The sequence below is a fragment of the Bombina bombina genome, chromosome 2, assembly GCF_027579735.1.
Source record: "Bombina bombina isolate aBomBom1 chromosome 2, aBomBom1.pri, whole genome shotgun sequence".
Classification (NCBI taxonomy): domain Eukaryota; kingdom Metazoa; phylum Chordata; class Amphibia; order Anura; family Bombinatoridae; genus Bombina; species Bombina bombina.
The window spans coordinates 994,606,114-994,623,182 of NC_069500.1; the positions used below are offsets into that span (position 1 = coordinate 994,606,114).

The window sequence follows — 17,069 nt, forward strand, 5'->3', positions numbered from 1 at the left end:
ACAGTGACCATAATACGTGACCTTGCCATTACAGCAATTTTCTGATACAGCAAAGTGACAACAATTAGTCACTAGTAGTAGAGCTCTTATATATATATCTCACTCTTTAAATTTTGTGGCTTTTGAAGCAGGTCAACGGGAGTGTCTACAATTCTTGTGGCATCTTCAGCCTCTTCTGGCCAACAGCAACAGATTCTCTTCCACTCCATCCTGTTTGCTGTATTCTGGTTGTTATAAGCACTTCCTTCTCTATAAAAAATGTACCAATCAGGATTGTGGTTAGACAAGCTTACAAAATCGAGCCCATCATATCTTCTTATTGTATATTAATCCCTCAGAATAGGGACTAGGCAAATATTTGGCAGGGAACATCTTTAAGTATAGCTTCAAAATTATTTAAATAGATTTTGAAATATGTTTATAAACACATATTTTGATGTGGTCTTTTAAAGGGACATGAAATACATAATGAAACTTTTATGGTTCGATAGAGGGCCAGATTATGAGTGGCACGCTAACAGTTACGCAAGAGTGATATCTGGTTTATTGCAGCTTTTTGCGTGCATCGGGAGGATCACTCGTTTTACAAGTTGAAAGTAAATGCGAATGCATGAGCACAATCACGATTTACACTAGAATGATTACCGACCTGAGATCTCTGGTTAACTGTTACGCAAAACAAAAAACTGTCGCAGAACACATTGAAAATACATTACAAAGTACAGTTAAACTTATAATAACACCATAAATAAATAAGAAGTTATAAAGGCGGGGAAAGGGCGTTAACATAGATATATACATACATAAACATGTCTAAATATGTATATGTATGTATGTATATATATATATATATATATATATATATATATATATATATATATATATATATATATGTTTATATGTGTGTACATATGTTTATATGTGTGTACATATGTTTTTTGTATTTATATGTCTATACATGTATTTACATACACACACACAATAATGTCCAGTCCGGCTCAAATCCATTAAAACCAACGTTTATTGTCCATGAGTTAAATAAATCCAAGCAGCATAAAACCCAAACATAAACTCTGTTATAAATTGCAGATGAGTGCTCCCCTTTGACACTCCTCTGATGCGTTTTGGCATTCAGTCGTAATCGTACTTTTTTATAACAGAGTTTATGTTTGGTTTTATGCTGCTTTGATTTACTTTAATTATGGACAATAAACGTTGGTTTTAACGGATTTGAGCCGGACTGGACATTGTTGTGTGTATGGATATTCGATAGGTGTTTCCATTGGGCTCTCCATTCCCAGGTAACATTGGACTGTAGGGGGTGATGTCATCACTAAGCGAACCAGCATTTGAGAAGACGCTGAACCTCACACAAATAGAGGCGAGACAGTGGAGCCAGAACAATTACTGGAAAGCAGTAAAAGCAGCTCCTGTGAGTATTCTGAGAGAATCATCAACAAAGAAGAAGGACTGCTGACAGGGTAAGTCAATACCAGTTGAGAATTTATCTATTGGACCTGTGTATTGATTTTTTTTACTATAGCCTATGTTATAGTTGAATAACCCTGTACACTATTTAAACTATGTTTATGATGCAGACACACACACACACACACACACACACACATATATATATATATATATATATATATATTTCTGTGAAACTGTGGAAATGAAACTAAAAGTATTGAGCGTTGATTTGTGGATGGAAAAATACATTTATATATATAAATCAAATCTGTAGGAGCAGATAAAAAGAGAGGCGCCTTATGGGACAGTATTGTGGTGTAACAACGAGAACAGGAGACAGGACAACACAGACGGTCAGGGTACTCACAAAAGTGTTGGCATAAACGTATGCCACACTAAGCAGGACGGAACCTTAGTCGTCCGCCAGACGGTCCAATGGGAGGATAGATCCGGCAATCCAGGGTCCAATCCGCAGCAACAGAAGTCAGAGCGTCAGAGGCACACAGCGTCTGTGATAGGATCAGTACCTAGGAGCCCTTAAGGTGAAAGGCAGGTTACCGGGCCAACCAAAAAACGATATACGGAGAGCGGGGATATCGTATATACAATTTTATTTAAAAGCCGTTTAAAAACACTGTTTAAAACATAGAATAGGAACAGCAACGCGTTTCTCGACCTTCCGGTCGTTTCATCAGGCTGATGAAACGACCGGAAGGTCGAGAAACGCGTTGCTGTTCCTATTCTATGTTTTAAACAGTGTTTTTAAACGGCTTTTAAATAAAATTGTATATACGATATCCCCGCTCTCCGTATATCGTTTTTTGGTTGGCCCGGTAACCTGCCTTTCACCTTAAGGGCTCCTAGGTACTGATCCTATCACAGACGCTGTGTGCCTCTGACGCTCTGACTTCTGTTGCTGCGGATTGGACCCTGGATTGCCGGATCTATCCTCCCATTGGACCGTCTGGCGGACGACTAAGGTTCCGTCCTGCTTAGTGTGGCATACGTTTATGCCAACACTTTTGTGAGTACCCTGACCGTCTGTGTTGTCATGTCTCCTGTTCTCGTTGTTACACCACGATACTGTCCCATAAGGCGCCTCTCTTTTTATCTGCTCCTACAGATTTGTTGTCACCTTTTCCTTTCAAGAGTGCTGCCGTCTACTTTGGATACCGACTGCTACCGCCTTTGTTGGTTGCTGGCTGCTGGCTGCTCCAGGAACTTTTTCCATCTTGAAACTGTTTTTGTGAGTCAAGTACTGACCGCCATTTGTGCGCACCTCCGTAGGATATATCCTCTATTTTCTATATATATATATATATATATATATATATATATATATATATATATATATATATATATATATATATATATATATATATATATATATATATATATATATATATATATATATATATACATATATATATATATATATATATATACACAGTTGTGCTCATATGTTTACATACCCTGGCAGAATTTTTCATTTCTTGGCCATTTTTCAGAGAATATGAATGATAACACAAACATTTTTCTTTCACTCATGGTTAGTGTTTGGCTGAAGCCATTTATTATCAATCAACTGTGTTTACTCTTTTTAAATCATAATGACAACAGAAACTACCCAAATGACCCTGATCAAAAGTTTACATACCCTGGTGATTTTGGCCTGATAACATGCACACAAGTTCGACACAACGGGGTTTGAATGGCTATTAAAGTTAACCATCCTCATCTGTGATCTGTTTGCTTATAATTAATGTGTGTGTATAAAAGGTCAATGAGTTTCTGGACTCCTGACAGACCCTTGCATCTTTCATCCAGTGCTGCACTGACGTTTCTGGATTCTGAGTCATGGAGAAAGCAAAAGAATTGTCAAAGGATCTGCGGGAAAAGGTAGTTGAACTGTATAAAACAGGAAAGGGATATAAAAAGATATCCAAGGAATTGAGAATGCAAATCAGCAGTGTTCAAACTCTAATCAAGAAGTGGAAAATGAGGGGTTCTGTTGAAATCAAACCACGGTCAGGTAGATCAACTAAAATTTCAGCCTTAACTGCTAGGAAAATTGTTTGGGATTCAAAGAAAAACCGACAAATAACTTCAGGTGAAATACAGGACTCTGAAAACATGTGGTGTTGCTGTTTCAAGATGCATAATTAGGAGGCACTTGAAGAAAGATGGGCTGCATGGTCGAGTCGCCAGAAGAAAGCCATTACTATGCAAATGCCACAAAGTATCCCACTTACAATATGCCAAACAGCACAGAGACAAGCCTCAAACCTTCTGGCACAAAGTCATTTGGAGTGATGAGACCAAAATTGAGCTTTTTGGCCACAACCATAAACACTACATTTGGAGAGGAGTCAACAAGGCCTATGATGAAAGGTACAACATTCCTAATGTAAAACACGGAGGTGGATCGCTGATGTTTTGGGGATGTGTGAGCTACAAAGGCACAGGAAATTTGGTCAGAATTGATGGCAAGATGAATGCAGTATGTTATCAAAAAATACTGGAGGAACATTTGCATTCATCAGCCTGGAAGCTGCGCATGGGACGTACTTGGACATTCCAACATGACAATGATCCTAAACACAAGGCCAAGTTGACCTGTCATTGGCTACAGCAGAATAAAATGAAGGTTCTGGAGTGGCCATCTCAGTCTCCTGACTTCAATATCATTGAGCCACACTGGGGAGATTTCAAATGTGCAGTTCATGCAAGACAGCCCAAGAGTTTACAGGAACTGGAGGTTTTTTGCCAGGAAGAATGGGCAGCTTTACCATCTGACAAGATAAAGAGCCTCATCCACAAATACCACAAAATACTTTGAGCTGTCATTGATTTTAAAGGGGGCAATGCACGGTATTAAAGGGACACTGTACCCAAATTTTTTCTTTTGTGATTCAGATATAGTATGGCATTTTAAGCAACTTTCTAATTTACTCCTATTATCAAATTTTCTTCATTCTCTTGGCATCTTTATTTGAAATGCAAGAAAGTAAGTTTAGATGCCGGCCCATTTTTGGTGATCAACCTGGGTTGTTCTTGCTGATTGGTGGATAAAGTCATCCACCAATAAAAAAGTGCTGCCCAGAGTTCTGAATAAAAAAAAAAGCTTAGATGTCTTCTTTTTAAAATAAAGATAGCAAGAGAACGAAGAAAAATTGATAATATGAATAAATAAGAAAGTGGCTTAAAATTGCATGCTCTATCTGAATCATGAAATAAAAAAATTGGGTTCAGTGTCCCTTTAAGAACTGGGGTATGTAAACTTTTGATCAGGGTTATTTGGGTAGTTTCTGTTGTCATTATGATTTAAAAAGAGTAAACAGAGTTGATTATTAATATATAGCTTCAGCCAAACACTAACCATGAGTGAAAGAAAAGTTTTTGTGTTATCATTCATATTCTCTGAAAAATGGCCAAGAAATCATAAATTCTGCCAGGGTATGTAAACTTATTAACACAACTATATATATATATATATACTGTATATATATAGAACATATTCTTCTTTGTGAAGAACATTGAAATGTGAAATATTAATATTTTCATGTCAGGTTAGTGCACCTAACAAAATGAGTTAGGTGTTTTTTTCCCCACTTTTCTTGCTCCATTGAAGCCTATGGGGGAATACGTTAATGCGTATATTCGAACTTCGGCTTTTTGCATGTGTCGCGTTAGCATGCGAGTAAAAACTCGATACCCGACATGCGTAAAAAGCTTACTTTTAGCTGAGTTAGCGTGAAAGTGGGAGCAGTAGTTACCTCTTTACTTGTAATATAGTCCATAGTAATATGAAAGCAAAAGTGCAATAGTAAACTTTTATTTTTGTACTTGTATGTCAACCAAAAAAACAAAATTATTTTTAAATATTAAAATAATGTGCTCAGACAACTACCTTAAAAAGTTAAATTGTTACTTACTAAAATCTGTGTTTACATATTTGTGCCTAAAGAGAAGAATGTACCTAGCTAAGTTCACTGCTGCCATATATGGATTATCATATTTTATTGAGCTATTTTAGGGGGATCACTTTAAAATAATACGATGTAATGAATTATAACAAAAGCATCGCTTGCGCCCTCTGCCGTTTAACTCTGTTTCCTGCAGTTTGATGTAATGAAGGGAGGAGGCAGAGAGACTGCTGAAGTGTTCAGGGAGGAAGTAAGAAACTCAATACACAGAGGCACTTGGAGTAACAGGGCAGGGAGAGAAAGGCGCTGTAGGGTTCAGATCAGTGATATGAGTGAGCAGCAGATCATTGAACAATCTTAAGGAGGCCGTTAGAGGAGCTGTAGACGACGGCTTGAAAAATGTCTGTAATTGCTGGACTGTGGAGGAGGCTTCCCCTGGCTGCTGGTTCCCAGGTGAGACTGGTGCACTTTGCACACACCGGACAATTCGTGCTGATTACAGCAATGTCCTATATTTGCATACAGCTGCGAACTAGTTCTGCCCCTGACACTAACTCACAACTTGCACAACATGCAGCTGATCATGGTGCGATACACCCAGCAGAGCTAGGGGCGGCTCGGATCTATAAAGTTCGCACACCGGATAGTGTTTGAGCTCACTGTTTCTCTTACGTACTTTATAACTGATGTTCATTAGATCGTCCCTTTTACGCTGATCTAACAATATGTGGCTTCTTAGTGTAGTTGCATTACTTCCATTTCACAGTGTCTGTACTTTTTGCCCTTCTTGCTGTCTCTCATTCATATACACCCTCCTACATTCCCAACACGTATTTCATCCTCCCCTCTCTGTCTTGTCACTCTTCTGCCTCATGTTGTAGTGTAAGTTCAGTTCTCACTGCCTCTCCTCTCTTTCATATCTGTTTTGTGCTGCCTCTATAGAGCCTCATTACATGACTCACTGAGCTGCTGCTGGGCTTTTAGTTAGGTCACATGGAAAGAAATGCTTTTGTTCAATGTTGTTTTCTCATTCCAGTTTTAATTTCTTTTCCTGTTGTGTTTTGTTTTGATATTTGGTAACTAATATGTTAATGCCCTGTATAGACAATGGTAAGAAGTTTAATGTAAATAACATTCTTCAGACTAAATGTGTTATAGAATGTTTGAGACCAGTTTAATTCATACCACATTGGCATAAGTGATCTGATTGCTGTGCACCACCAGAAAGACAGATTAATACTGCTGTCATTACAAGGCATTTTGTTTTTGAGAACTGGCTTAGTGTGCTGTTTGCTGTGCTGTGTATTTTCCCAGCATGATATCAATATCATGCATTTTCAGATTAACCCCTTCAGTACCGTGAATTTCATATAAAAACTTGCCGAAATTACAGAAGAATGTTTAGCTTTTTTTTGCTATCACTTAGTTTAAACAGAAATAAAGCCTTTTGTTTTTTTGATTTACCCATGAAAAATCAAATTATATATATATATATATATATATATATATATATATATATATATATATATATATATATATCCCATCAAGATTGTAAATTCCCACAGGAATAGGACCCTCAATTCCCCCTGTATTTGTCTGTAAAATGTGGTATTTTATTGTATTGTTTCTCCGTTGTACTTTTATCCTTGTACACATGGGCAGCGCTGCGGAATCTGTTGGCGCCTTATAAATAAAGAATAATAATAAAATAGATATCCCTGCACTCAAAAGAAACATGCAAGATATGTATAATGCAAAAAATATAACACAATTGTATTATAGTGTCACTAAATACATAAACAAGAGTGTATCTAATATTAAAAATATAAAGACTGGGCGTCCCCAGTCTAAATAAAATCAGAAAGTCCGTCAGTCCTTTATAGAGAGGAATTTTTATCTGTAAAGCAAACAACTTGTAGAGCAAATGGCTATTTTAGATATATTGGGAACATTCTTATATAGGATAAGGTCAGTACTTAGTATAATGAATAGAGCAATAGTCCTGTTTAGGCAAAAAGCATAGATAATGCAAAGCATGTAAGATTAGCATGCAAATCTTGTAAGAAGGTAAAGGCATCTGACTATTAAATGAACACACTGTTTTTCAGCTTTATAAATGTGTTTCAGTCATCAAGGTTATAGTATGCTGGTTAGTGTAGAGCAAATCAGGCACATGTAGTTTGTAATACATCAATCTAGAAACGGCACTTCAGGACCAAGTCCGCTGAATATCAAATCTTTATATTCTGTTAGCACTGGACAAATGTCCCTTAGTAACGATTGGCTGTGTTTTAATGTATGATCAGGATTACATCCACCAGGACCCAAGTTAATTTACAGCCTCCAAGTAGCTAAAACAGATATATAAGCCAAAAGGATATAAAGAACGATCTCACCCAGATGAAGATTCAATTAGGGTCTGATGCATTAATCTATTCTCCGGATCCAAAACTCCAGCAAACAATGCTATAACGAAGCATGTAAGGTATACCAGAACTCCTGCTACTGATAGTATACATATCTTGCATGTTTATTTTGAGTGCGTGGATATCTAATGTTTATTCATGTGTTATTTCAGACTCCCAATACTGGAGTGAGTTTATTGTCTCGAGCATTCAGCAAATAAAGTCCCTTTTGATTTCCTCTGTATTTGCATTAGAGAGGTGTGGTCCTTGGTTAAATAAGTTCACACACATACATACACACACACACATATATATATAATGTAAAATTATTTATTTACATAAAAAGAGTTTTCAGAGGCTGACAAGAGGGTATATGCAACAGTGTTGGACTAGGTACAGTACACAGGGCAAAGTACTGTGTGACATAGTACCTACCTCCCAATGGTTCTAGGAGATAAAGGAAATATGGAGTTAAATTGTGTCATTTTCATGTTTGCTGACACACACACTATATACACAAACTCTAAAGTATCTTTAGAACCAAGACTGTTTTCTAAAGATAATATAAATGTAACAACATCATTTGTTTGTTTACATTTTCATTTGAGGCTTGGAGGATATATATTTTTTTTTCCCAAGTCAAACTAAAGCAGTAAGAGCAGACTTTGCAATTAAATGTAAATCGTTAGAATAAAAACTTTAAAGGAACATAATATGGCAATAATTAAATGTGCTACAGCACTAATGAATGGGAGCATTTTATTATTATTCTATTGCTTGCAAAGAACTATGTGTGTTCCCTCTGCTAAACGGTTAAACACATAGTTAAAGTCAGCTCCAGACTGGCAGTGCATTATTGGTCTGGAGCTGAACACAACCATTGAGCCAGTCAGGGAAACAATCTGAGTTGAATACAAATAGTCCATTGCTGGTCTAGAGCTTACTTTAACTATGTGTTTTACTCCTTTGTAGTGGTTCTATGGAAGCAATAGTGCAATAGTTAAATGTTTTAGCACATTAGAGCATTGTTTTATTTTTCCTTTATGTTCATTAAGCATGCAACAGAGAGACATAATCCAAAACTTTAATACTGTGCTTAATTTCAATAATTCTTATATATTTTTTTGTGTTTGTATATGGCGTTCTCATCATTTTTTGTAATTGTTTATATGTAGCTTGTAAGATATATAAGAAGAAAAAATCTATTTTATTCCAAAGTAAAATAGAAAAGAATATGAAGATGTAGACCTCTTTCTTGATTAAAGCTAAATGTGACTTTTCTTTGAAGGCCAAGTCCCCGCTAGTCTGTGACTCATTTTCTTCCAGAAGTTAGAATTTGTTTGATGTCTTTTAGCCACTTATGTCCAAAACCATTGGGATAATAACAGTATAATTTGTTTATATCAGTGTATCATGTTTTATTTCAGGTAAAGAGATTTTACCAAGCTGAGCATGAATTTAGATGCATTTTTATTTAATGTATGTTTGTTGTTTAAATATAGAGGGGACAATTGTATATAGCTCTATAAGTTACCACCATGTAAATTAGTCACCCTAGAATTAAAAGCCTTTGTGAAGCTAAGCTTAACTTTACACTTATTCCTTAAATATTTGAAGTTTGAGTTTCTATAAAGTAATAGGCGTCGCCATATTAAAAACATACAGTATATTTCCTTTATCTAATCTCTTCTGCCTGGTGTCCAGTACTTCAGCGACCTGTCTAGTAAATCTATGCAAGAATACAGGACACCTAAATCTCTCTAGTTCTAAACTTTCCCAGCATGGCAGGTACATTTTAAGGTTTGCTATGTTTCTATGCATTACAAACAGACAGAAGTGACACAGCACATGTAGTACTTTCTGTTACTGGCAGCCAAAGAGGGTAAAAAAATAATAATGCCATATTGTTACTTGCATTCATGTTATTTTTTTGTGTGTTACATGTAGCTACCAGGGTAATATTTGTGTTACATTCTTGTTAATTTCTGCACTTTGTGTGTGTTGCTGGCAGTGAAGGGAGGGTCCAATCACTACTAAGTGTTTGTTCCTGGCAGTGAAAGAGGTAACATAATTGATTTGTATGTTACTGGCATCCAAGAGGAAAAAAATCACTGCTCATTTGTAAAAAACAAAACAAAACCCCCCCCCACCATATATACAGGGATCATGGTTGTGGTCCAAGGTAAAGTTTTGGGGTCATCTAGAATTTTTGAAGAGGACATCTGGCAACTGTAACTGAGGTCCATGTAGGGAAATATATTAAAAAGTCACTAAAGTGCACATACAATGACTGTGTGGAATAGGGAAATCACTTTATTAACTACTTTATAACTGTTACTAACCAGCTACAGCATGAGATATGAAGTAAGAAGAACAGGTGTTTTAATCTAGGGAAATTTTATATTAAAATCTCCTTAAAGGGACAGTTTACTCAAAAAATTTCTCCCCTTTAATTTGTTCCCAATGATCCACTTTACCTGCTGGAGTGTATTAAATTGTTTACAAGTAGCTCCTTTTACCCTTATATTGGCATTTGAAATTGTTAATTTAGCATGTGGTATCCCCACCTATTCTGAGAGTTTGTGGCCGCGCGCGTACCAGCTATAGATAAGCTTTGTAAACACAGCCAGCAGAAGAAATTACACTCCCAGTGTGATAAAGCAGAGATAAGGTAGTAAAATGTTGATTTTCCATTGTTCTCTCAAAGTATTGGTGATTGTTTTAAGGACAGATATAAGATAAAGAAGCAGGTATATGTGCACAATGTGATACAGTAATGAGATCTGATTATACCTACAAGCTCAACCTATTTTATTAGGCTGTGGCTTCAAAACACAAAATCCGAGCTTTAATATACAGAAATAAACCTTAAAAAGCTAATTTTCATACATTTTTTACTCTGCAGTTGGTAAAAAAAGCAATTGTAAACACATTAAGGGAAAACTATTTTACAGTATACTGTCCCTTTAATGTCCCTTTGTCTGCAGCTATCAAACTTGCTAGCCGCTAACATTTGTTTTGCACTCCAAATCTAAGAGAAAACAATATCTTCAAACGTTTCTAAAAGCTTTTTGTACGACAAACGCATTAACAAATCCTTAGCCCATTGTGTCTACTAAATATCCATCCTACACAACATTTAACCATTTGTACAACAGATTGCTCCCTTTATATGTATATGTTTCAAAATCTGTTTGTAAAGGAAAAACTAAATATGGTAGAAATGCATAATGCACAATAAAAATATTGCTTTTGTTTCCCTGCCCACTGTATCATGTGACAGCCATTAGCCAATTACAGAATCATATATGTATACACTGTAAACTCTTGCACATACTCAGCAGGAGCTGAGGTCTCATGCATATAAAAAGTAACTGATATTAGAAGTAAATTGGAAACACACTGCACTCTAATCTTTGCTTTAATTAACATATTATATCTTAGGAATTATTTAGTGTTTTCAGTCCCTTCAAACAGCCATGACACATGAGGTGTGCTAGATCTCAGATAAACACCTGACCTTTTCCAATGTGTTTCTCAAGGTAGAATAGGATCAATTATATATAAATATATCAATTGCTGGGGTGCACTAGCACAGTATTTTTCAACCAGTGTGCCGTGAGAGATCCTCAGGTGTGCCGCGGCAGACTGACAACAGTGTGACATATTTTTTAAACTTTGCTTGTTTTTCACTCCATGTTCTCAGTGAACCCAAAAAACTCATTAATATCAAAGCTGAATAGTTTTGGAAGTAGTTTTTAGTTTGTTTTTAGTTATAGCTATTTTAGGGGGATATCTGTGTGTGCAGGTGACTATTACTGTGCATAATTATTAGGCAACAACAAAAAACAAATATATACCCATTTCAATTATTTATTACCAGTGAAACCAATATAACATCTCAACATTCACAAATATACTTTTCTGACATTCAAAAACAAAACAAAAACAAATCAGTGACCAATATAGCCACCTTTCTTTGCAAGGACACTCAAAAGCCTGCCATCCATGGATTCTGTCAGTGTTTTGATCTGTTCACCATCAACATTGCGTGCAGCAGCAACCACAGCCTCCCAGACACTGTTCAGAGAGGTGTATTGTTTTCCCTCCTTGTAAATCTCACATTTGATGATGGACCACAGGTTCTCAATGGGGTTCAGATCAGGTGAACAAGGAGGCCATGTCATTAGATTTTCTTCTTTTATACCCTTTCTTGCCAGCCACGCTGTGGAGTACTTGGACGCGTGTGATGGAGCATTGTCCTGCATGAAAATCATGTTTTTCTTGAAGGATGCAGACTTCTTCCTGTACCACTGCTTGAGAAGGTGTCTTACAGAAACTGGCAGTAGGACTGGGAGTTGAGCTTGACTCCATCCTCAACCCGAAAAGGCTCCACAAGCTCATCTTTGATGATACCAGCCCAAACCAGTACTCCACCTCCACCTTGCTGGCGTCTCAGCTTGTGTGTCTTGTTCAGTGGTGGTCGTCTTTCAGCCTTTCTTACCTTGGCCATGTCTCTGAGTATTGCACACCTTGTGCTTTTGGGCACTCCAGTGATATTGCAGCTCTGAAATATGGCCAAACTGGTGGCAAGTGGCATCTTGGCAGCTGCACGCTTGACTTTTCTCAGTTCATGGGCAGTTATTTAAAATAAGCACCAGCACTGGTTCTACAAGTACACAACTAGATAGTACTCCACTCTTGAAGTAAATCTATTCACTAATAATTTGTTTACCATCTGTCATTAAGCCAGGGCTCTACCAATGTAACAAAAACCAAAAGATGTTCTTCTACCAGAGCTTGACATATTTGTTCAAAATCTAAGAGCAAGCCAAAACATTTAGGAACTAGAAACGTTTGGCCATCCCTGTGTGTGTATATGTATGTATGTATGTGTGTGTGTGTGTGTGTATATATACTATATACAGTTGTGCTCATCAGTTTACATGAATTTATGATTTCTTGGCCATTTTTCAGAGAATATGAATAACACAAAAACTTTTCTTTCACTCATGGTTAGTGTTTTCTTAAGGCATTTATTATCGATCAACTTTGTTTACTCTTTTTAAATCATAATGACAACATAAACTTCCCAAATGACCCTGATCAAAAGTGTACAGACCCTGGTAATTTTGGCCTGATAACATGCACACAAGTTGACACAAAGGAGTTTGAATGGCTATTAAAGGTAACCATCCTCACCTGTGATCTGTTTGCTTGTAATTAGTGTGTGTGTGTATAAAAGGTCAATGAGGAGTTTCTGGACTCCTGACAGACCCTTGCATCTTACACACACACACACACACACACACACACACACACACATATATATATATATATATATATATATATATATATATATATATATTAGTGCAGAATTATTAGGCAAATTAGTATCCTCTTTATGCATGTTGTCTTACTCCAAGCTGTATAGGCTCGAAAGCCTACTACCAATTAAGCATATTAGGTGATGTGCATCTCTGTAATGAGAAGGGGTGTGGTCTAATGACATCAACACCCTATATCAGGTGTGCATAATTATTAGGCAACTTCCTTTCCTTTGGCAAAATGGGTCAAAAGAAGGACTTGACAGGCTCAGAAAAGTAAAAAATAGTGAGATATCTTGCAGAGGGATGCAGCACTCTTAAAATTGCAAAGCTTCTGAAGCGTGATCATCGAACAATCAAGCGTTTCATTCAAAATAGTCAACAGGGTCGCAAGAAGCGTGTGGAAAAACCAAGGCGCAAAATAACTGCCCATGAACTGAGAAAAGTCAAGCGTGCAGCTGCCAAGATGCCACTTGCCACCAGTTTGGCCATATTTCAGAGCTGCAACATCACTGGAGTGCCCAAAAGCACAAGGTGTGCAATACTCAAAGACATGGCCAAGATAAGAAAGGCTGAAATACGACCACCACTGAACAAGACACACAAGCTGAAACGTCAAGACTGGGCCAAGAAATATCTCAAGACTGATTTTTCTAAGGTTTTATGGACTGATGAAATGAGAGTGAGTCTTGATGGGCCAGATGGATGGGCCCGTGGCTAGATTGGTAAAGGGCAGAGAGCTCCAGTCCGACTCAGACGCCAGCAAGGTGGAGGTGGAGTACTGGTTTGGGCTGGTATCATCAAAGATGAGCTTGTGGGGCCTTTTCGGGTTGAGGATGGAGTCAAGCTCAACTCCCAGTCCTACTGCCAGTTTCTGGAAGACACCTTCTTCAAGCAGTGGTACAGGAAGAAGTCTGCATCCTTCAAGAAAAACATGATTTTCATGCAGGACAATGCTCCATCACACGCGTCCAAGTACTCCACAGCGTGGCTGGCAAGAAAGGGTATAAAAGAAGAAAATCTAATGACATGGCCTCCTTGTTCACCTGATCTGAACCCCATTGAGAACCTGTGGTCCATCATCAAATGTGAGATTTACAAGGAGGGAAAACAGTACACCTCTCTGAACAGTGTCTGGGAGGCTGTGGTTGCTGCTGCACGCAATGTTGATGGTGAACAGATCAAAACACTGACAGAATCCATGGATGGCAGGCTTTTGAGTGTCCTTGCAAAGAAAGGTGGCTATATTGGTCATTGATTTGTTTTTGTTTTTGTTTTGTTTTTGAATGTCAGAAATGTATATTTGTGAATGTTGAGATGTTATATTGGTTTCACTGGTAAAAATAAATAATTGAAATGGGTATATATTTGTTTTTTGTTAAGTTGCCTAATAATTATGCACAGTAATAGTCACCTGCACACACAGATATCCCCCTAAAATAGCTATAACTAAAAACAAACTAAAAACTACTTCCAAAACTATTCAGCTTTGATATTAATGAGTTTTTTGGGTTCATTGAGAACATGGTTGTTGTTCAATAATAAAATTAATCCTCAAAAATACAACTTGCCTAATAATTCTGCACTCCCTGTGTGTGTGTGTGTGTGTATATATATATATATATATATAGTTTGAAGAGATGGTGTTTCTAACAGCGCTTCCAAGAGATGTTCCACATGTGCATATATGGGTACAAAGAGATAAATGTATCCCCAATTAGTACAATAGTGTAATCAGCAGTAATAGATGATATAGATAGCTCACCTGTAGAATTACAGGAACCGGTCATCAACGACGTAGAATCAATGATAGGGGGTTTATCGCGGCTGTTTGTGCGCATCAGGTTTTTTGCTCGTTTTACATGTTGAAAGCAAATGCAATCGCTCGAGAGTGACCTCCGAGCTGTGGTTAACCTTTTATAACCCTGAAGTCAGCACTGGATATGGATGTCAGCATTGGCTGTATAGCAGCTAATGGTGGTGATGTCATCAGTGCCAGCCCAGTTGTGATATATATATTTCTCTATATCTATCAACTTCACCCAGCAGTGATTCAAACCTTCTCCCAGCTGATGAGTAGCAATAACTATGAAACAGTCTGTCCTGGGATGGTTATGAATCACTGCACTAACCCTAGCTAAGCTTATAAGCTGTATTAACAGCAATGCTTTGGCGTAAAGAGAATCTGCTGAAAAGCAGACTTGAAGTAAAAAGGTGTGTCATTGTGAACCTAATTTGCATATCTTACCCAGAATCCTTTGCTGCATTGGAAACAATGTAATTCAGAGTTTATCTGTGGGAAAAACAAGCCTTCTGGCCTGTCTAGATTTGTTAATGAACTACACAATGATATATATAGCTCAGTGGCTTGTTCTATGGCGATTTACCACCCGGAAGCAGCCTCTTTTAGACCAGTGTGCTTTTCACAGAAGAAAACTTTCCTGAAGTATATCAGTCTGATCCCGCCAAGTAAGGTCAGTCCAGCCCCGAAATACCAGGCAATTCTCCTCTGAACAAGGAACATGACAACCCCAGACGATCGTTTCGGCCTTCCTATGGGCCTCGTCAGTGAGGTGCAGCCACATTCCTCTAAGCACACTGGGCAAGGAGTCCACGTCTGGTTTCCCCCATCACCCATAGGGAGACTTCCCCAGGGTCATAATAATTTGCATACAAAGAGAGAAGCGCTCTACCAGGAACGAACAACAGCTCAGTGGCTTGTTCTATGGCGATTTACCACCCGGAAGCAGCCTCTTTTAGACCAGTGTGCTTTTCACAGAAGAAAACTTTCCTGAAGTATATCAGTCTGATCCCGCCAAGTAAGGTCAGTCCAGCCCCGAAATACCAGGCAATTCTCCTCTGAACAAGGAACATGACAACCCCAGACGATCGTTTCGGCCTCCTATGGGCCTCGTCAGTGAGGTGCAGCCACATTCCTCTAAGCACACTGGGCAAGGAGTCCACGTCTGGTTTCCCCCATCACCCATAGGGAGACTTCCCCAGGTTCATAATAATTTGCATACAAAGAGAGAAGCGCTCTACCAGGAACGAACAACAGCTCAGTGGCTTGTTCTATGGCGATTTACCACCCGGAAGCAGCCTCTTTTAGACCATATATGTATGCACATACACACACACACACACACACACACACACACACACACACACACACACACACACACATACACACACGGACCGCACAGCCTGCATGGAAGCATTATAAACAAAAAACACATAAAACCTGGCACTCGCCAGCAGATACTCAGTAATGTTTAAAAGCAAAACTGGGGGAAGTCAGTTACATTTTGCGCCAAAGGATCAAGCCCAGGACCACGTCAAGGTCTCCCCCTTCCTGGGACCCCTAAACCAGCACCCACAAAATGCATACTTTCAAACAAACCAACTGGGAACCTCCCAGGGTGACACAAGCTTTTGTTATCTCCCCTATGTAAATACAAAACACATGAATGGACTGTACACATCCTAAGCCACTGTTAACTCCACAGCCCTGAACACAGACAGACAACTGCACAGTTCCCAGCAACCCAGGCAGTTAACCCCTGAACAGCCTGGGTAACAGGGAATATATATAACAAGAAATGTGTGTATACAATTACAAGCACACATACATTATATAAAGCCCAGTAACCATCGGATGTGTATGTCACAGTTGCGAAGTCTAGAAAGAACAGTCACACCAAACTAAATTCTAGGTGTGGTTGGTGGTGGCCAGCGGGGGGTGAGGAGTAGGGGGAACCATGGTTGGCTATGGTTTCTCTAAACCAGGATCATTCCTTTATTTTATGGCTCCTTTGTGTCTGGGTTTGTCGAGCCCTGAATTATACATAACTTTTACAATAGCAGTTTTTAGAAGGTGAGCAATGAATGTACATACAAACATTTAATTAGGTTATTACAGAGAATACAGAAATGGACCAGTT

The 17,069-nt window shown here is 38.1% G+C and overlaps 1 protein-coding gene across 1 annotated transcript in view; it reads left to right on the top strand.

Annotated features, from left to right (window-relative positions):
- Positions 1-5,617: 5,617 nt before the first annotated feature.
- The window catches only part of MCUB (mitochondrial calcium uniporter dominant negative subunit beta), a 196,396-nt gene continuing 184,944 nt past the window's right edge, over positions 5,618-17,069 (top strand). Inside the window, exon 1 of the mRNA XM_053703537.1 lies at positions 5,618-5,849. Coding sequence (XP_053559512.1) covers positions 5,796-5,849 — 54 coding nt within the window. The 5' untranslated portion in view covers positions 5,618-5,795. The remainder of the gene's footprint in view (positions 5,850-17,069) is intronic.